Consider the following 19,899-nt stretch of genomic DNA (forward strand, 5'->3'; position numbering starts at 1 on the left):
ACGATCCAGCTGCTGGAATATTTCACTTGAGCTGCTGCTGTTTAGCATCTTCCCACCACGTCTGCCGCAGGCGGAGGCGGCATTTCACCGGCAGTCTGGAGGCTACGGCATTCAGCGTGTTTTTACATGCAAAATGGAGATGTTTGTGAAGTATTTTTACACTTTTTGCCTGCAAAAAGGAAATATTTGTGAAGTATTTTGCACTTTTTACGTGCAAAGTGGAAGTATTTATTAAATATTTCCCGTGTCCGTTTTGCTCTCCCTGTTCCTGCAGGAAGACCTCTTCCCGTGCCACGACGAGGTTGCCTTTCCTTAGGGATCTTTTCTTTTCCCACCAAGCAGGGCCTTTTGTGGCCCGACTTTCTTTTTGAGGTTGAATTTCAGAATTCCCCATTTTTAAAGGTCACTATCACGCTCTCTTGCCAGCTCCAGGGGGGAAAACAAACCCACAGCTCCCCCACGGTGCCGACTGGTGCCCCGTGCTTAGGAGGCACCAGCCCAGGGCTGAGGGACAAGGGCAGAGCCTCAGTCCCAGGCTGCGTTCTGGGGGGGAGAAAGAGCAGAGAAGCGGTTTTGGGGGTGGCAGTCACCGAGAGAGAGGCTGGTTTATTCCCGTGGTTGCTGTGGTGGCCACCGAAAGGCTGCAGGAGCTGGGCAGTGCCCCTCGTGGGAAGAGCTTTGCTGGAAAAGCGCGGCCGAGCGGCGGATCCCGGAGCGGTTTTCCCTCTGTTCGACCTCTGGTGCTGCTCTTTTCCTCTTAAAAACAACGTAGGGTGTCGTTCGTGGGCGTCTTGCCCACCTTCTGGCAAACCCAACGTGCCACAGCTTCGCCCTGGTGCCGTCGGAAAAGCCCCTCGTTGGGCGCAGCCTCCCCGTCACTCGTAACCCCGCAGGGTTTGGGTTTCTGGCGCTTACAAAATGCCACAAAACGCTTTACAACCGGCCCATAGGGCAAGAATAACTCTTGTTGTTTTTTTTTTTCTCAAGAGCTGTAATAGCAGCCGTGTTTAAATACTGCAGATAAATCAGGAAGGCTGAGAGGTGAGTCTGTCTCTCCCCCTCTGAACTAGGAGCTGGCGATTCAGTGTGGATCGCAGCGGTAGCTGGGCGCAAACGGTGATCTGGCGAGCTCTCTGCTCTGCTCTGGAGCCTTGCCCCGCGGCGTTTGGCTAAAGCCATCTGCCAAATTACATCCGAGCTGTGGTCCGGGGCGTTTCGTGTCCCTGTGGTCCCTTTCCTGGCTCCAGCTTGGTCCGAGTCCGTCCCCGGTGGGAAGCAGCCCATGGTGGTGTATTGGAGCGGAGCGAGCTGGGGGGCTTTTTGGATTCCTGGAGCTCGGGTTTGGTTCGGGGGCAGAGTCAGCAGGTCAGGCACAGCAGGGGGACACGGCGCTGCTGTCCCCCATGAGCGTTTGTTCTGGTCTCATGGCCAAGAGCTGTGCCCTTGCGCTCCCCCGTCATTGCTGGAGCCTGTTCAAGGCAAACGGGGACCCAAATCCCAGTGGAGCTTTCCTTGCGTGTGTCCCCACGTCCCGTTGGCATCCAGCCTTCCAAGCATCCTGAAACAGGAGCTTGGGTCACCCCTTACAAGGTCTGAGTGAGATCTGAAGCCCTTGCAGATCGAAATCCAGAGCAGAACCCACAAAATACCGCCCCCTCCTCTCCCTGCCCGCTTTGGCCACTGCCTGAACTGCTGCAGATCCACCACCCAACCCACCTGCACCGGTGTTTTCACATTTGGGGGTGGTGACTTCAGGATATTTCAGGGTGCAAATACCCCAGGAGGCTGTTTTCCGTAGGCTCTGCTCAGCACAGGCTTTACTCAAAGGTTCGTGGCGCTTGCTTGGACTCCAGAGGAGGCTGGACGGGTACTGGGAAGTGAGACCCGTGGAGGATCCCCGTCACGACAGGCCCAGGAGATCCCCAGAGCTGAAGATAGTTGAGGGGACAGCCCAGTGTGGGGAGAAAAGTCCCACGGGTGGGTCTTACTCATCCCCGAGCCTCCTCCTGTGGCTGCTGCTTCGCACAGCGCTCCGGGGAGCGTTGCTGCCCCAAGCTGGGACACCGAAGTCCACCTCCTGGTATCAACCAACCACCAGGTATCAAACCCAGTCCAGCCAAGGGGGTATCTAATATTAAAATGCCAAGAATTATTGACTTAGCCAAAAGGCCGAGCGGCCACGGACCCTTGGTCTGAACCACGGAGGTCACGTTGGAGCTCCGCTGGCCGTATCCCGGCTGCAGGTGACTTATGTTTAATCCTCTTGGCCCCAAAAGCCCTTCCTCATCTTCCAGATAAGCCCCGTGCGATGGTGTTACTGGTTTGGTGAACGTGCCTAGAAGATCCTGAGGCTGTTCTGAGGGGCTGAATCGCGCCTTGGGTGGCTCGGGGCGGGGGGTAGGAGGCACCGCCAGCTCTGCAGGGCAGGTCAGTGGCTGCCCTGAAGAAGGGGTGTGCTGGTAGGAGTTTGGGAGCTGACTGGGTGTGGTGGTTTCCACACCCTCCTTGCCTTTTGTAAGATTTTCCATTGGTATCTTCACCAGCTTGCCCTTGAGTCTTGCTGTCCAGAGTGGCACGGCGATAACCAGCTCTCCTTTCCCAGTCCCTCCAGACTTGCACCAGTTTGGAGCTGCTGTGACCTTCAACCACCTCCCTCTTCCCTTTCACCTGCGAGAAATAACACCCAAACCTCTTCAACCCCCCCTTTTTTCGCAGAAAGGTTGCGCTTGCGAGCCGCCCATCCATCCCTCCATCCCTCTGTGTGTGTGTGTGTGCCTGTGTGTCCCCCCTCCCCTTCCCCGCCGTCACCCTGGCAACGCTGAGTGCACATCCTGGAAAACTTTATCCGAAATCTGCTCTGGGCAGCTTTCCAAATCCATGCTAACCTGATTAGGTGTCTCTGGGGCCTTGGCTGGCTAATCAAATTAGAGAGCACTAATGGCAGGGAGGACTTTGAGTGGGTAGAGAGCAGTAAAACATAGTGTATACTTAGTGATAATTATACTTGCTTTTGTGTCATTGATTTATATGCCTTTTCCCCCCCCTCCTCCTCCTCCTCCTCCTCCTCCTCCTTTTTGTTTTCGTTGTCTTTAAATGCAGCTATTCGGAGGAAGGAAAATGGCTGGTATGACGAGGAGCACCCGCTGGTCTTTCTTTTCTTGGGATCATCTGGAATCGGTAACGTCTGGGTTGTGGGGAAGAGAGCCCTGTGGAGAGGCCGGGCTGGGAGAGGGCGGGGGGCTGTGGCAGGGCTGTTCCTCGAGCCCAGCACAAGCCCACCGCCCTTTTCGGCGTCAAATACCAGTTAAAAGGCGCTGTTGGCCTTCCAACTGGGCGCCCAGTCCATCGTCCCACAGGGCAGCCAGCGCCAGACGCCAGCACCCACGGCCACGGCCCGTGCTGGGGCACAAGCACCCCCAGGCTGGATTATCCTGGGGGACTGTCTCCCCCACAAGTCTCGAGAAAGGGCAGTTTTCACCATCAAAGTGTTATTTTAACAGCCCAGTGCTTCCCAGTAGGAATGCCTCCGTGGGTGGGGGTGATAGCAGAAATTTGCTGCTTGCAACCCAAATCTCTGCTCCTGCGGGTAAGGGTTGCTTTGGGACGATGGGATTTTATTGACACCGATAATATTTGCCCTCAAGCACAATGAAACGCAACGTGGCAGCTGATCAGTTCATGAAACGGGGGGAAAAAAATCAAAAACCCCACCAAAAAAGCAGCTTTAAAGGAACCAAACGGTGACATTTGAAATAACCTCGGTGCTTCTCCTGCATCCGCTGGCTCCCTGGTGCTGGGGAAGATGCCGGTGCCGGAGGGGTTAAGGCCGCGGGACGCACCCCAGGATTGCTGCCTGACCAAGCTCCTGCCTCAGAGCAGCGACAGGCCGAGTATTAACTCTAAACGAGTCGCTATAAAGCTGCATAAAACCAGTAAGAAATGGTTTTGAGACTTCACTGAGCAGGGCTGAAGGCTCAGTAATGGAAATTGTCAGCTCTTCGATTCCCCTGTATTTCCATGGGTTTGGGTTTTTTTTTCCCTCCTTCTTTTGCTGCCATTAAAATGAATATTGAAATAAGAAGGCAAAGCAGCTGAGAATGTTACTGTCTCAAACGGATATTTTATATGGGTCTTGATGTAACAGCAACCTGAAAGCCCAAATATGTGCAGATGGGAATATCTAATGCGTCTTCACGTTTCAGTAGATTCCCACAGCAGTTAAGCCCTTTAAAGGTCCATTCACACATAGGTATATGTATAAATACATATAAAAATATATGTATGTACACCTACATGGCTGTGTGCTTACCCGTTGGGATCTACAGTGCAGCAACACGCAAAGGCAACAAAGCCTGAACTGAAATATCACACTGAGTTTGGGCAGAGATTTTACCTGCCAGAGCAGGCTTCCCAGCACAGTGATGAATTCCCAGTTTTGCAGCCCTTTTGTGATGATGTCATGAAGCGATCCTGCAGGGCTGAGCCACCCGATTTCCCGTCACCGAAATCCTGCTGTGTCAGGGTGGGACTGGGCAGGTGTATAATACTCCAGTAAGACTCTATGGGTTTGGGGGTTTTTAGCTATTTTGGTTTTTTAATACCTATTTTTATTTAGAATAGTTGTTTGTGGCGTATCTGCGTGCCTGCTCTCTGCCCTGACGTGTCAGAGGGTTTCTTGTTCAGCGTTAACCCGCAGAGCACCCTTCGCTGATAATCCCAGGAGCCCAACTCAGCCAAATTCTCCACCTGATAAACCCAATAAACCCAGGAATTACGTGCCAGTGGGTGGCAGCGGGGAAGAGGGGTTGGGGGCCAGAGCCGGGGATATTTCTGTTTAGAGCCTGCCTGGTTAACGAAGCTTTTCCCCTGAGCGGATGGGTTGGGAGGAGAGGATCTGGCTTTTTGTGAGCTGGCGTCCGTGTTCGTCCGTGTCCGTGGGGATTTGCTCCATTCCTGAGTGTTCCTAATCCTAGAATTTGATGGCAATCGCTTTGTATAAATCAAAGGAGGAATATCCAGTTTCCCTGAAATTCTTAAACCTGGTTTAACGCGTGTCTTGTCCTCCCGTCTGTGCCACAGGTAAAACGGAGCTGGCCAAGCAGACGGCCAAGTACCTCCACAAGGATGTCAAAAAGGTAACGGCTCTTCCCTGCTCTTCCCTTCCCTTTTTCCCCATCCAGCTGCTTTCCAGAACAGCCTGGGGTTGGTTTCGGGGGGGCAGGGTCCTGGCCTGGCTTTGCTAGCCTGGCAGTCCGGCTCAGGGGAGCTCAGCTCACAGGGGGGGGAGCCCGGCTGCATTGCGGCACGCCGAATCGATCCGCGGAAGAGCCACGTGAGCTCTGTCTGTGCCCACCGAGAAAGGGCTCCTGCTGCCTTCAGCGAAGCCGTGAAGGTCCCTGTCTGTGTTACCAGTAGATTTAAATCGTAAAAATCTCAGCGGATTTAACAATACCTCGTGAGGTTGCTGACATTTTGACATCCTGTGTGGTGAAGGCGGTGGGTTTTTTTCTTTGTGGCCTCTGTTCCTAATAACACTGTAAATTGTTAGAAGGCTAAAATACTGAAAATCCATTTTACATGTCCCCAGCGGCACCACTTGTACCGGTACGGACGGTGGAGACGGCGGCATCGATTTCGTGCTCGGGTTCTTAGTGCTCAAATGTTTGGGATCCAAAGAGCAGAAGCTGTTTGTGTGGTTTCGTTCGTTACCCACTTGGCAGGTTTTTTTTAGGGAAGACCGGTTAGAATTATTTCTAGGTGGTGGTGGCTTAGGAGGGGGATAGTTCAAGGGTACCTGAGGTTTTAAACCACCACGTATTTAAAGCCAGGCTCCACCATTCCCGTTGAAGGCTCTGCCTGCCTTCGGGACGTGCCCAGCTCTCTCCCACGGAGCGCTGGGGAAGGAGCAGAGGTTGGAGCTGAGGAAAGACAAGCAGAGCCGCCCCCTGCACTGACAGTAGATTAATTCCTCTCCCCCCCCCCCGCCCCCCCCACATCCTCCAGCAGAGAACGGACGCAAAAGGACACGTGTAGAAAGAAGATCAAAAGTAAACCAGCGCTATAAAAAATGGCAGATCTGGTTTCTTTTCCTCATCCTTCTGTAATTGCCTTCCACAAGCCATAAATCCCAGCTCCTGCCTCTCGAGCACCTTCATCCCCACACCTGGAACTGGTCAATGCCCGGCCAAACATCAAATGGAGAGATCAGTTAAACGCTGACTGTTGTGTCAACTCACCAGCGTGCCCAAAGCCGAGTTCCGTGGGTAATGAATCGCTTTGGCCGGCGCTGCTGTAACGAGGCGGGGGGCGGGGGGGGGGGGACACGGCCATAAACCCCACGGGAACAGAGGCGGGAGGCTCGGGAGCAGGATGAGACCGAAGCGAAGCGGGTCCTGCGGAGCCTGGCTCCGCTCTCCTTGGGCCAGAGGTTGGCCAAGATGCTGAGGAGGGGACGCTCCTCGGCGTGGGCGCCGCCAGGATCGGGCCCCGGGTTTGTACACCTCGCCCTGCCCTGGGCAGTTTGTTGGGATTTTGATACTTTGCAGAGAAATGTGGCTGGTTTGATCTGAAATCTGGCCTAAACTGGCCTGGAGTCTTCCCAGCCCTGCCAAATACCAGCATTTCACGGGCAAGTGGCAAAAACCGGGGAGATCCTCCTGCTTTCCTCCATCCCTTGGGAGCTCATGGCCTCGCCGCCTTGGGTTGATGCCCCAAGGCATCCCCCGGCACCAGAACAGCTCCAGGCTCCCCGTGCGCTGCCAAACGACCCACCCAGTAGCTCTGAAGCTGAATCTTCAAGGCCAGGTTGGACGGGGCTCTGAGCAACCGGGTCTAGTGGAAGATGTCCCTGCTCATGGCAGGCGGGGTTGGACTGGGTGGCCTTGAAAGGTCCCTTCCAACCCAAACCCTTCTGTGCCTCCATGATTCCATGATCCATGCGTGTGCTGTGTGCCCCTGGCCGGGTGAGATGTCTCCTTCTGCCCAATGCTCATTCCTGGTCCGTGCATCCTCCCGCCTCCATTCCCTCTTCCCAGTAAAGAAGGATTTCACGTGGGTCTCTGGCTGTGGCTGGAGGATAATGGATCTATTTAAGGGGATCACCCACCAGCCTGGATTACCTCGGCTTCGTGATTTTGATTTTTATTTTATTTCTGCAGAGTAAGTCTTGTGATTTACTCCTAAAAAGCTCAACCACCCGAATATCCATTTTATTTAGGAAAATGGGAGCTGCTGTTTCAGTCCTGTTTGTATCGCTCCGGCTCGAGCGACGAGCAGAGCGTCTGACGTGAATCTCAGCTGCGAGCCGGCGGTGGGGACTGTTCCTGGCTCTCTTTGAGAAACTGCAATCATCTTCCTCAGAAGAACCATTTGGTGGTGGATCTGGCCACTCCGGTGCTGGGAACCCACGTCTTCATCCGTGCAGCCACCTGCCTGGTTCTGGAGGAACCTTCTAAATGTAATGAAACTTGGGGCCCATTTCAGCAAAATTCACGTTAAGTATTTCTTTCTCTTGCAGGGTTTCATCAGACTGGACATGTCAGAGTTCCAGGAGAGGCATGAGGTTAGTAAACGGGCTGTCTCTGCTTCCAAGGGGTGCAGCTTTAATGGGTAATTTAAACAAATCCTGCCAATGCCCTCGCTTCCCTGCGGTTGGTCGCTGTCCTGGGCAGGGCTGAGCATCTCCCCGCCGCCGCTGAATGCCACAAGCAGCTCCTGTCTCACCCTGGCAGTGGCATCCACGACCTTCCTGAATTACTTCCACGTTCTCCAGGCAGACTCCACCTCTCCATCACACCTCCTGCCCAGTTCTGGTGCCGCAGGAGGGGTGGGACATCGCACCAGGGTCACTCCCGGCGCTGGCAGGGGGGCCCTAAATCCCTTTGGAGGGCTCTGTCTCCCCAAAAAGCAGCAAGATCCTACCTGAGATAGGTTCATAATCTTTTCCTTTTGACGGCTGTGCGAGGGCCTTGTAGTTTTTATTGATGCTGATGGTGAGGGGTACCCAAATCCAGAAAGCATGGGATGAGAAATACCCCATGAAGGATCTGAGGATCATCCCCAGAAACACTGGAGACAGGGGAGAAGGAGGAGGAGGAGGACTCGCTGGGCTGGGACCTGGGCAGATGGTGTCGTGAAGGAGAGGAGGAGGAAGGTGCTGGGAAGGAGCTCAGAAGGACTGGTCCAAGATGGGAGCTGAGAAGGACTGGTCCAAGATGGGACCTCAGAAGTACTGGTCCAAGATGGGAGCTCAGAAGGACTGGTCCAAGAGGGGAGCTGAGAAGGACTGATCCAAGATGGGAGTTCGGAAGGACTGGTCCAAGATGGGAGCTCGGAAAGACTGATCCAAGATGGGAGCTCAGAAGGACTGGTCCAAGAGGGGAGCTCAGAGGGACTGGTCCAAGAGGGGAGCTCAGGACTGATCCAAGATGGGAGCTGAGAAGGGCTGATCCAAGATGGGAGCTGAGAAGGACTGATCCAAGATGGGAGCTGAGAAGGACTGGTCCAAGATGGGAGCTCAGAAGGACTGATCCAAGATGGGAGCTGAGAAGGACTGGTCCAAGATGGGAGCTCAGAAGGACTGATCCAAGATGGGAGCTCAGAGGGACTGGTCCAAGAGGGGAGCTCAGAGGGACTGATCCAAGATGGGAGCTCAGGACTGGTCCAGGATGGGAGCTCAGAAGGACTGGTCCAAGATGGGAGCACCATTTTTTTAGCATTTCTTGCTGCTGAGGGCTGCAGCCAGCCTCTGCCCCCTACAGCCCCGGCTGCGAGCGGGCAGGGGTCAGGCAGACCCTCGCGCTCGGCGTGGCAGGCTGTGACAAGGTCTGGTTTGGGTTTTGACCCGGTGTGAGCAGTGGGAGCCTCAGCACCCTCGTCAGGAACCGCAGGGACCTCCTAATGGGGCTAGAAACAGTCCAGAAAATGTGTTCTTTTACCCAAAACAGTGAAGTGAAGGGGTGTGGGAAGAGAAAATAAAGACTCAGCTCGCCTGATGGATGGGTTATCACGGAGTATGATAGGGTAGGAGTGAAAAATAGATAAAAATAAAGCCCTGTTGATGATTCCGTACAAAGAAAGAGGAATTAGGAGCAGCGGTATAAATGTGAGATATCAAATACTGTGTCCTGACAGAGACAAGAGGCAGAGCAAAGGGAAGGAATAAAGTAGAGAATTACAGAGAGAGCGATATAAATTTTTCAAGCAAACAAGGATCAGGAGGTCAGCCCGGGAGACAGCGTCCTTTGAAGGAGCCTGGGGAGCCTCACGTAGCCCCGGGCGTTGCGAAACGAAGGCAAGGAATTAGCTGCTCTCGGCTAATTCCTGCTCTCCCCGAGCCAGCGGGACCCCCCTCTCCTCGTGTCCGTGGGAGCGGGCAGGGGCGGCAGCTCGGGGAAGGGGGGTGGCAGCGCCCCCCGGGCGGCTCCGCTGCTCGGCAAAAAGGAGCCGCTCGAGTGGGAGAATCGTTGATTCACCGAAGGGTTTGGGTTGGAAGGGACCTTTCAAGGCCATCTAGTCCAGCCCCCTGCAGGGAGCAGGGACACCTTCAGCTGGACCAGGGTGCTCAGAGCCCCGTCCAACCTGGCCTTGAAGGTTTCCAGGGATGGGGCTTCTACCGCCTCTCTGGGCAGCCTGTGCCAGCGTTTCACCACCCTCATCATAAAGAATTTCTTCCTTATATCTGGTCTGAATCTCCCCTCTTTTAGTTTAAAACCATTACTCCTTGTCTTATGGCAACAGGCCCTGCTAAAAAGGTTGCCCCACCTCTCCTGCAGCCCCTTTCAGCACTGGAAGCCGCTCTAAGGTCTCCCCAGAGCCTTCTCCTCTCCAGGCTGAACACCCCCAACTCTCCCAGCCTGTCCTCACAGGGAGCTGCTCCAGCCCCTGAGCATCTTCGTGGCCTCCTCTGGACCCGCTCCAGCAGGTCCGTGGCTTCCTCAGACCAGCGCGGTGCTTGCCGGCGCTGCCGCGGCTCCTCTCCTCTGCCAGGCTCCCTGGGAGGGGGCACACCGGTGCCCGGCGCCGAGACCACGGCGGACTCGCCCTTCAGCTGTGCTGCTTCCTCGTTGCGGGTTAAGGAGTGGAAATGTCTCTGTTTTATTGAGGATTTGGGATTTTGCTCCCAAGAATTCCTTCTGCCTCCTGTACCACCAGCCAGCCGCTGACTCTGCACGTCCAGCGGCCCGGAGAACCACGCAGAATGAACAAACGGACTGATCTTTTTGTTCTTTTTGACTTCTTTTTACACCAAAAGACGCACTCACAGGCACTGCTCCAAGCTGTACCTCAAAAATCGCTTGTCATTTTTGCCAGAACACTTCTATTGTCAGAAATACTCTTCTAAATAATCTCCTAAATTCGTTAACCTAATTTAAAAAATCGTGATGTCGTGTAGTGAAGTCGGTTATTGACACAGGAAAAGTATCTTCATCGTGGCCTCCTCCCAAGCTTTGACTCCCCACCAGAGCCACCTGCCACTCCTGTTCCTTTGAATTCTTGCTCTTAAGAAGGCTAAAGGAGATGAAAATAGATCTTGGACAGCTGGGATGGGTCCCTTGGACACTGCTTGGAAAAGCCAGGGTTGTGCCTGCTCGCCTGCCCGTGGCTGCTCCTCCAGATTCTGCTGGCTAAAGCTCTGGGCAAGGCTCAGGATCTGCCTTTTGCCAAATTGTTGCTGATTTAAGTTGATTCTGGGGGTACTCAGGGTGCGAGGGGTGGCGTGAAGAGTGTAGAACTTGATTTATCTGCAGCCAAGAGTCGTGGCTGCCTGCTGAGCTACCAAGAGGGCTTCGTTCCTGGCACCCACGGAGCAGCTCTCACGTGTCCTGCTGCTTCCTCCCAGGTCGCCAAGTTTATCGGCTCGCCGCCTGGCTACGTGGGCCACGAGGAGGGCGGGCAGCTCACCAAAAAGCTGAGGCAGTGCCCCAACGCCGTGGTGCTCTTCGACGAGGTCGACAAAGCCCACCCAGACGTCCTCACCATCATGCTGCAGCTGTTCGATGAGGTACGGCCGCGGTTCAGGGTCGAGAGTTTGCACCGTTGGGGCCGTTGGGAAGGTGGCAGTGAGCGGTGCAGGGGGTGATGGCAGCAGGAGGTGTCCTGGGGCAGAGCTGAAATGCTCCGGGTCGATAGTCCCTTCCAAAAAACAAAATGTGAGGCAGCCTGTCAGCTTCTTCTCCGCTTTAACACCAAGAAACGGGGTTATTTGGTGTTAAAATGGAGAATGACGTCGCTAGGCAGAGAAAAAGCCAGTGATGGGAGGGTTGGAAACTTGAGGAAGCAGCCTGGGAATCGGGTTGTCCCGTGTCACCAAGAAGATGTGATGGTGAACATGGCGTCATGAGGATACTGCTGAGGAAAAAACACCCCAGTGGCAGCTCGCTGCGGGAATAGGGGGGTTGCTGGTCCACAGCAGAAAGCGGGAGTGACGAGAGGAGGCAGGAGAGCGATGGCCCTGTTCCCGTGGGTGCCCTGTGCCCGCCTCCGTGGCGTGGAGGAGATCCTCTCCTAGGTCCCAGGCACAGGTCAGGGTGTTGTCACATCGGGGCGGTGGGGGGATCTTCGCAGTCCGTCGGTATCCTGACAAGTCGTGACTTGGTAGTTGCTGGGGTTTAGTTCATTTATTGGTTGATTCATGACTTTTCAGGTGGCCTGTGGTTTGTCTCACACCTTTCCTCCCCAAAACGTAGACTCACAGGATGGGTTGGGTTGGAAGGGTCCTTAAAGATCATCCAACACCCCCCCTGCCATGGACAAAACTCTTCAGGATGGTTTGGGTTGAAAGGGTTCTTAAAGATCATCTAGTTCCAACCCCCCTGCCATGGACAAAACTCTTCAGGAAGGTTTGGGTTAGAAGGGTTCTTAAAGATCATTGAGTTCCAACCCCCCTGCCATGGACAAAACTCTCCAGCTGACTATCTAGGAGGCCCCTGGGGCTGCTTCCCCTGTCTCCAGAGGAAGCCACCACACCCTTGGAGAAGCCTGGGAGGAGTCCTGGAGAGCTCCCAGGCATGGACCTGCCTCCATCATCCAGAAATCTCTTCAACTGGTGACCTAGGAGGAGTCTGCTGTGGCTACTGAGGACTTAAGCTGTCTCCCAAAGATGCTTGGAGATGCCTGGGAGGAGTCCTGAAGAGCTGCCAGCACGGACCTGCCTTCACATACCCCAAACTCCTCGGGTAGCCACTTTGGAAGAGTCTGGGGCTCCCAAAAGCATCGTGTATGCTGGGGGAAGGTCCATGCTCAGCATCTCCAGGAGCGTGGTGGCCTCCTCTGGAGACAGCTCACGTCCCGGAGAGAAGTCCTAGACTCCTCCAAAGTGGCTCCCCAAGGAGTTTTGTCGACCTTCGAGGCAGGTCCATGCCCGTTAGCTGTCGTGTGCAAGCGTTTCGGTTTGGTTTTAGGGTCCCAGCCTCTCCTCAGAGGCCACCAAACTCCAGAGCAACGCGCTGGAAGGTGTTGGGGCTGGTTTGGTTTTGTTTTCAGGATTAATAACACCATTTTTTCTTGCATAGATCATCCCAGCAGCGGCTAAATGTGAAATCAATTCCTCCGCCACGCACTTGACAGGGCAATAACCCAAATGTTAATCTCAAGCACCCAACCAGGACTTGTGTCATTGTGCTGCTGGAGCCATACCGAGGAAAGAAACTGCCTGGGGAGCCGCTCGTTTTTTCCTTATTTTTCCTCTCTTTTTTTTTATTTTGTTTTATTCATCAAGAGAACTAGTCCTTTGGAAGGGCTCCTGCCTTGGTTTAGAAGGAGGAGGGTTGATGCCGGCGCCGGGCTGCCCCGGTTGGGTTTGCCGGGCGCTGCCGCGGGGCGTGAGGGATGCTCTCTGGGGCTGCCACGGCCTCGCCGTTGCTCAGTTCACTCCGGCGGAGCCGTAACCCGGTTATTTCTGCGAGGTTATTTCGGTTTTGCTCGTTTTTAGCTAGGTTTCCAGCAGCCTGTGCTTCCCCCTGGTGCCCTCAGGCCACTCAGAGCCCCCTCTGAGCCCTCCCTGCCCTCCCAGGTGGCCACGGGGAGTTGGAACCGACCCATCTGGAAGGCTTTGGTCAACATCTGAGCTTTTCGAGGCGCCAACTCCTCCAGCTGCCCGTCCTGCCCCCGCAAAGAGCCCGCCCAGGGGAACATCTCACGTCCCAACCACTCCAGCAACCTCCCAGCCTAAACCACGACCACGGGCAGGGCTGAGCCCAGAGCCTGGACTGCCTCCTCCGAACCTACCTAAGGGGTGACAGCCTCTGTTAGAGGAGTGGGACAGAGGCAGGAGGTGACAACGACTTCACCTGCCCTCGGGGGGGTTCGCCAGAGCTCATGGGTCAGACCCAAAACCGCGACAGGGAGGTAGGGAGAGGATCCAGGGCGGTTGAGTTACGCAGGGGCGGCCGTCTGGCATCTCCCAGGGCTTCCCTCGAGTGGGACAGGTTGGGACCGCGTGCAGGGCAAGTCAGGGCCGTTCCTCGGGCGAGTTGGGGACTTCTTCAGCCTCTGCAGCTCAGCCCTGGCCGCATCCTTCAAAACTAAACCTGCTCAGGACGGGGCCGGCGGGGGAAAGGCGACCCGTGTCCTTTTGGCCTGGCGTTTTGGGAACGCCCCTGGGGCGCCCGCTCACGCTGCTCGGCTGGGTGTCGTTGCAGGGCCGGCTGACGGATGGGAAGGGGAAGACCATCGACTGCAAGGATGCCATCTTCATCATGACCTCCAACGTGGCGAGCGACGAGATCGCCCAGCACGCCCTGCAGCTCCGCCAGGAGGCCCTGGAGATGAGCAAGAAAAGGATCGCCGAGAACTTAGGTACTGGGCTGTCCGTGTCCTGCTCCAAATCCCTAAAAATCCACCTCCTTCCTAACAGAAGGTCCTTCTGGCTTCCTTTGACGCCACCCCAGCCATCCCGCTGCCAGGGAGGAGCACCCAGGCCAGCACGTCACCTCTCCACCGCCACGTCCTCCCAGGCGCTGCAGCTTCAGGGCAAGGCTCGGGGCTGCTCCTCTGCCAGAAGGGAAGGCAGCTGCCTGCTCTTGTAGGGGGGGGGCTGGGAGGTTGTGCTCCTGCCTCCTCGGATGACCTGGATGTCCCACATCCCGGTCTTCACCGTTCTCCCTCCTGGGATCCCTCTGCTTTGGGCTTGACCTTGTTCTTCTCTTTCAAGGCCGGGTTGGATGGGGCTGGGAGCAACCTGGTCTGGTGGGAGGTGTCCCTGCCCAGGGCAGGGGGGTTGGAACAGATGATCTTTGAGGTCCCTTCCACCCCAAACTGCTCTGTGACTCTATGAAAGCCTCGTTATTCAAGATCACATCCTTCAGAGGGAGATCACATCGTTGGAGAAGGCTTTCTGTGCCGCCACTCAGCCTTCCTCACCCCTTCCCGTTATCTCCTCACCCTTTTCCTTCTTTGAGGACCCTTCCAAATGCTTCCTCGAGAAGCCTGGGGCTGGTACAGGGGCTCACATTAAAGAAGAAGAGCTTTGTTTCCTCACAGTCCTTCCCAAAAGGACTCAGCTTCATCAGTTTTACCTTGGGATGGGAGCCCTGGACCCACCATTTTCCCGATTGTGCCAATTTTCGTGAGTTAGGTACAAATAAAAGGAGAATTGAGCAGAGGACCAGGCAGTCACGGGTGAGGGTTCTGCACCCCTTGTCTTCTCATCCATTTTAAAACAACTCATCAGCTGGGGTGGGATTTTAAGACCTTTTTGATGGTCTTAAATACCTGGATGTGCACCTTCCATAGGGAACGTGGCAGCGTGTGCTGTCCCTGAGGCACCGTCTTTCCCAAAGGCCGGTCGCATCCGCTCTGCTCGCCGGTGGAAACGCCCGGAGAAGCCACCGCAGCCCTCCGTGGGAGCAGGAAAAATCATCGGCTTTTGGCCTCAAATACATTTCCCAGCCTCTTCCTCCCCGTCTCTTCCTTTTTGTGTTGAGAAGCGGACGCCAAAGCTGGCGTAATCCGGCATCTTTCAGCTTCACCCAGGCAAAGGACCAAGCGTGCCTGCGGCTGAACGTTCAGGAATAACATTTTCAAATGCCAAGAGCTTTTCTCCTCGATGAGGGGAGCGTTGAATTTGAATTGCTGGAGCTGCACGGCAGGCAGCCGGCGGCGGCGGCGAGGGAGCGGAGCCGGGAGAGCGCGTGTCGGCTCGGCAGCCTGCCCTCAGTTGGGTTTTCGTGGAGCTCCTTGCAGTTCCCTGACGTCTTGGCTCCGAGATTCTCCTGAAGGCAGCGGCCACGAGGTCAGCCCAAGTGCCCTGGGTGGGCAGGTGAACGGAGACGGAGAGGGAAGGAGCTGCTTCCGCGGCAGCTGGGCGGCTGAGATGGTACTGGTGACCCACGGGGGTGCTGGGGGGCAGCTCTGTCTCTTCCACCTCCTCCAGCTCTCCTCTGCCAGGCTGCCAGCCCCAAATTCCTGTTACTTATGGAATAATGGTGCCTTTTAGCGGAGAACAGCGAGGCAAAATGGGCTGAATCCTTATAAACAGAGACCCCCCCAAATCCTTTAGGCCGGGCTGCACTGTCCATCTTCCCCCCTCCTTGGTGTCTGCTGGGGTGGGGAAGGAGAAGAGGTGATTTCAAGCCCCCCCTGGCGTGCCGGCACCGCTGTTGGTGGAGCCAAAGGGCCTGTTCTGCCGCTGCTGGGGGTGCCGCAGTGCTCACCGAGGCTGCGGAGCTGGGACGGGCTCCCAGCACCACGATCAAGGCCACGAAGGGCTCCCAGCACCACCCAGCGTGGGTCTTTCTCCACCTCAAGGCCCTAAAGGGCTCCCAGCACCACCCAGCGTGGGTCTTTCTCCACCACAAGGCCAGGAAGGGCTCCCAGCACCACCCAGCGTGGGTCTTTCTCCACCTCAAGGCCACAAAGGGCTCCCAGCACCACCCAGCGTGGGTCTTTCTCCACCTCAAGTCCATGAAGGGCTCCCAGCACCACCCAGCGTGGGTCTTTCTCCACCACAAGGCCACGAAGGTCTCCCAGCACCACCCAGCGTGGGTCTTTCTCCACCTCAAGGCCAGGAAGGGCTCCCAGCACCACCCAGCGTGGGTCTTTCTCCACCTCAAGGCCACAAAGGGCTCCCAGCACCACCCAGCGTGGGTCTTTCTCCACCTCAAGGCCACGAAGGGCTCCCAGCACCACCCAGCGTGGGTCTTTCTCCACCTCAAGGCCACGAAGGGCTCCCAGCACCACCCAGCGTGGGTCTTTCTCCACCTCAAGTCCATGAAGGGCTCCCAGCACCACCCAGCATGGGTCTTTCTCCACCTCAAGTCCACGAAGGGCTCCCAGCACCACCCAGTATGGGTCTTTCTCCACCTCAAGGCCAGGAAGGGCTCCCAGCACCACCCAGCGTGGGTCTTTCTCCACCTCAAGGCCACGAAGGGCTTCCAGCACCACCCAGCGTGGGTCTTTCTCCACCTCAAGGCCACGAAGGGCTCCCAGCACCACCCAGCGTGGGTCTTTCTCCACCTCAAGGCCCTAAAGGGCTCCCAGCACCACCCAGCGTGGGTCTTTCTCCACCTCAAGGCCACAAAGGGCTCCCAGCACCACCCAGTGTGGGTCTTTCTCCACCACCCTGCGGGTCAGGATCCCATCCAAAGCGCCTCCTACGCGCGGGATCTCCGTCCTTTCATTGAAAGAGCACGTGGAGTTAAATGCGGGAAGATATAGGAAGAAAAGAGGCAGAAAAGCCAAAATAAAGCGAATTTGGGCAGCAGACGGGTAAAGGCTGCGCTTGAGCTGCCTGTTGGGAGCCGGGACTCGGGAGCCAGCCAGACCCTGGCTCCATCTGCAGTCGGCTGCGGGAAGTAGACTCCGACCGGAGCCGAAGCTTCGCCACAAACCGCCCCGTCGTGGGCTTTGCTGCTCGCTGGAGGGACCGAGGGTCCTTCCTCTGTGCCCCCCTGGGTGTCGGGGTGCCCTGTCTGTCGTGCGGTGGTCACGGGCTCCCAGAGCTGAGGGCTCCTGCCCCCCAAACCGGCAGCTCCAGGGGTGCAGGGCCGAGAGCGGGGGCAGAGCTGGGGGTAGGGTGCTCTCCTCGGGGGCCCCCCCCCCAGCAGACCCAAGCCCCACCACCCAGAGCATCAAGCGCAGGGACCACCCCCCACCCCCACCCCCACCCCGGGCCAAACCCGGGGACTCCGCAAGCCCCCTCTGGACGCCCCCCTCGCCCCCTGACACGCTTTGAGGGGCCTGACCTGCAAAGTTCAAGCACTTAACCAGAATAAGTGCTGATTTAGCCCAAACCAGGACACCCCCCCACACACACACACCCCCCCCCCCATGCCCAGCTCCTGGCTCCTGGTCGTGCTGCTTTGCTCAGGCATCCCCCGGGAGAGCTGGGCGGACGGGGAGCCCCCACTTTCCCCCCCCCCCCGACCCCCCCACCCTGTCCTGTCTTTCAGAGGATGTCCAGGGGAGCGACAAGATCACCATCTCCAAGCAGTTCAAGGAGAAGGTGATTCGCCCCATCTTGAAGGTACGGGTGACTTTTTTTCCCCCCTGCCCCCCCCCCCCAGCTTACGTTTCAGTTGCCCTCAGCTTTGGCCGCTCGGTCGTCCGATGCGATAGCCACCGTATTCCTCACCCCGTGGATTTTCAGCCGCTGAGCGTCGCAGAATCCCAACGCAGTTTGGGTTGGAAGGGGCCTTTAAGCCAAGCCAGAGCCCAGCAAAAAATAAATAACAGCTTCTCCCTCGCTCCTTGCGCTCTCCTAGTAGAGCCACGACGCGAGACGAGAAGGGGAACGTGGGGTGGGAAGCGCTGCCGTGGGATTTTACGGGGGGGGGGTCTGCTCTGCTCCTGCCCTGCTGCGGAGGGGCCAGGAGAATCCTGGTGACCTTAAGTGTCTTGAAGACGTTTCTGGAGCCCTTCAGGGTGCTGCTGCCCTGGCAGCTCCTACAGGGACCAAGAATTTGACCTGGCGAGAGGCTCAGGTCGGAGCCTCGGAGCCGGAGAGCGGCGAGGGGTGTTGCTGGAAGCGGCTGGGGCAGGAGCGAAGAGCAGAAGAGGCTGGAGCTGAGCTTCCAGCGCAGCAGAGGGTCACTTCTAGGTCCTCTTGCCACCTCCAGAAGAATCAATTCCTCCCGGGAGCCCTGCTGAGAGGTGCTCCTGGTGACCCGAGAGCTGGCAGCGTGGATTTCCAGCGCCGTGGCACGGGGTGGGATGGCTGCGGGGGCCTCGCTACGTGGAGGTGTGAGCTGGGGGAGGTGGAGGGGGATCCCTGCTGTCCCTACAGGGGTCCCCAACCCCGTCCCCACTGACCCTTTTCCCGCAGGCTCACTTCAGACGAGACGAATTCCTGGGGAGGATCAACGAAATCGTCTATTTTCTCCCTTTTTGCCATTCGGAGCTCATCCAGCTTGTCAACAAGGAGCTGAATTTTTGGGCCAAGAAGGTAAAAACCATCCGTGGCTTTAGAAATAACTCCTCAAGGGGTGCGTGAGCAGGAGGAAATCCCTGCCCAAGCCTTCATCCTGCCGTTCAGCACCCTACTGGGGAGGGTGGGGACCTCTTGGGACCCTTCCTTCTGTGTTGGGACAGGGATGAGCTTCAGGCCAAGGTCGGGGACGTTATTTGTCTCATTGGTCTTTGCCCATCTGAGCCCCCCGGGGGGGGTTCAAGAGGGGTTAGGGCCCCACTTGCTTTGGTGCTGGAGCCCTCAGCACCCTTTCTTCCTCAACCCAGGGCCTCTCACCCCGCACCAGGGCGCCCCTCCCCGCTCCAGGAATGGGGCGCCAGCGTTGCTTGAAGGCATGGCTGACTCTTCCTCCTCTTCCTCCTCTTCCTCCCCCCCCCCCCGGCAGGCCAAGGCGAGGCACAACATCACGCTGCTGTGGGACAGGGAGGTCATGGACGTGCTGGCTGACGGCTACAACCTGCACTACGGGGCTCGCTCTATCAAACACGAGGTAACGCCGAGGACGGAGCGCGGGAGGAGCCCCCCGCGTCGCCCCCGGCCCTCCTCTGCGTGGGGAGAGCCGGGAGGGGGCTGTTCCTCGGCTTTGTCCCACAGCAGAGGGTCCCCCAGGGGACGTGTGGATGGTGTGCGGGAGGAACCAGCCCAGTACGCTCCCAAAACAACCTGGGAATAAGGATGAGCAGGAGATTCTGGGATCCTGAGGGCGGGAAGCTGCCCGGCTCCCTGGGAAGCGGGTTTCCAACAGGAGCTGGTTTTTCACCTGCAGGTTGAGGGGGCTGTTCCTTGGCTCCGTCCCACAGCAGAGGGTCCCCCAGGGGACGTGTGGATGGTGTGTGGGAGGAACCAGCCCAGTACGCTCCAAAAACAACCTGGGAATAAGGATGGGCAGGAGATTCTGGGATCCTGAGGGCGGGAAGCTGCCCAGCTCCCTGGGAAGCGGGTTTCCGACGGGAGCTGGTGTTTTTCACCTGCAGGTCGAGCGGCGCGTGGTGAACCAGCTGGCAGCTGCCTACGAGCAGGAGCTGCTGCCCAGGGGCTGCACCTTGAGGATCGCGGTGGAGGATTCGGACAAGCAGCTGCTGAAAACCCACGACAGCTCTTCCCCCGGGGCAGAAAAAACCACCAAGCCGCCCACGCTGCGCTTGGAGATCGTGGAGAAAGGCAGCAAATCCCGAAAACTGGACATCCAAGCGCCTCTGAACCCGGAAAACATCGCTTACTTCTTGTAGGGCTGGTTTAGTTCTTGGCAATAAACCACCCCCGAGACTCCCGAGGGTGCGATGGGGCCACGTCGGTGAGGGCAGGCGGCAAGGTGGGGCGGGGAGGGGGGGGCGAAGCCGTGCTCCTGTCACCTCCTCTGGGCCATCATCGGGTTTATTTCGGGGGCGTAGAGCTGCGGAGCGGGAGCGCCGGGTGCCGCGGGGCTCGTATCGGTGGAGGGTCCTGGGGGGGGGGGGGGGCGGGGGAGGGGGGAGGTTCGCTGGGCGCGAGAA

The 19,899-nt window shown here is 57.1% G+C and overlaps 1 protein-coding gene across 1 annotated transcript in view; it reads left to right on the plus strand.

The window, feature by feature from the left end:
- Positions 1 to 19,691, plus strand: part of CLPB (ClpB family mitochondrial disaggregase) — an 88,951-nt gene extending 69,260 nt beyond the window's left edge. The window contains exons 8-16 of the mRNA XM_086481543.1: positions 3,100 to 3,177; positions 5,080 to 5,135; positions 7,517 to 7,561; positions 10,841 to 11,002; positions 13,641 to 13,797; positions 17,391 to 17,464; positions 18,263 to 18,382; positions 18,792 to 18,896; positions 19,381 to 19,691. Of these exons, the coding sequence (XP_086337669.1) occupies positions 3,100 to 3,177; positions 5,080 to 5,135; positions 7,517 to 7,561; positions 10,841 to 11,002; positions 13,641 to 13,797; positions 17,391 to 17,464; positions 18,263 to 18,382; positions 18,792 to 18,896; positions 19,381 to 19,635 (1,052 nt within the window). The 3' untranslated portion in view covers positions 19,636 to 19,691. The remainder of the gene's footprint in view (positions 1 to 3,099; positions 3,178 to 5,079; positions 5,136 to 7,516; positions 7,562 to 10,840; positions 11,003 to 13,640; positions 13,798 to 17,390; positions 17,465 to 18,262; positions 18,383 to 18,791; positions 18,897 to 19,380) is intronic.
- Positions 19,692 to 19,899: the final 208 nt, after the last annotated feature.

Source organism: Leptosomus discolor, chromosome 1, assembly GCF_034619465.1.
Source record: "Leptosomus discolor isolate bLepDis1 chromosome 1, bLepDis1.hap2, whole genome shotgun sequence".
Lineage (NCBI taxonomy): Eukaryota > Metazoa > Chordata > Aves > Leptosomiformes > Leptosomidae > Leptosomus > Leptosomus discolor.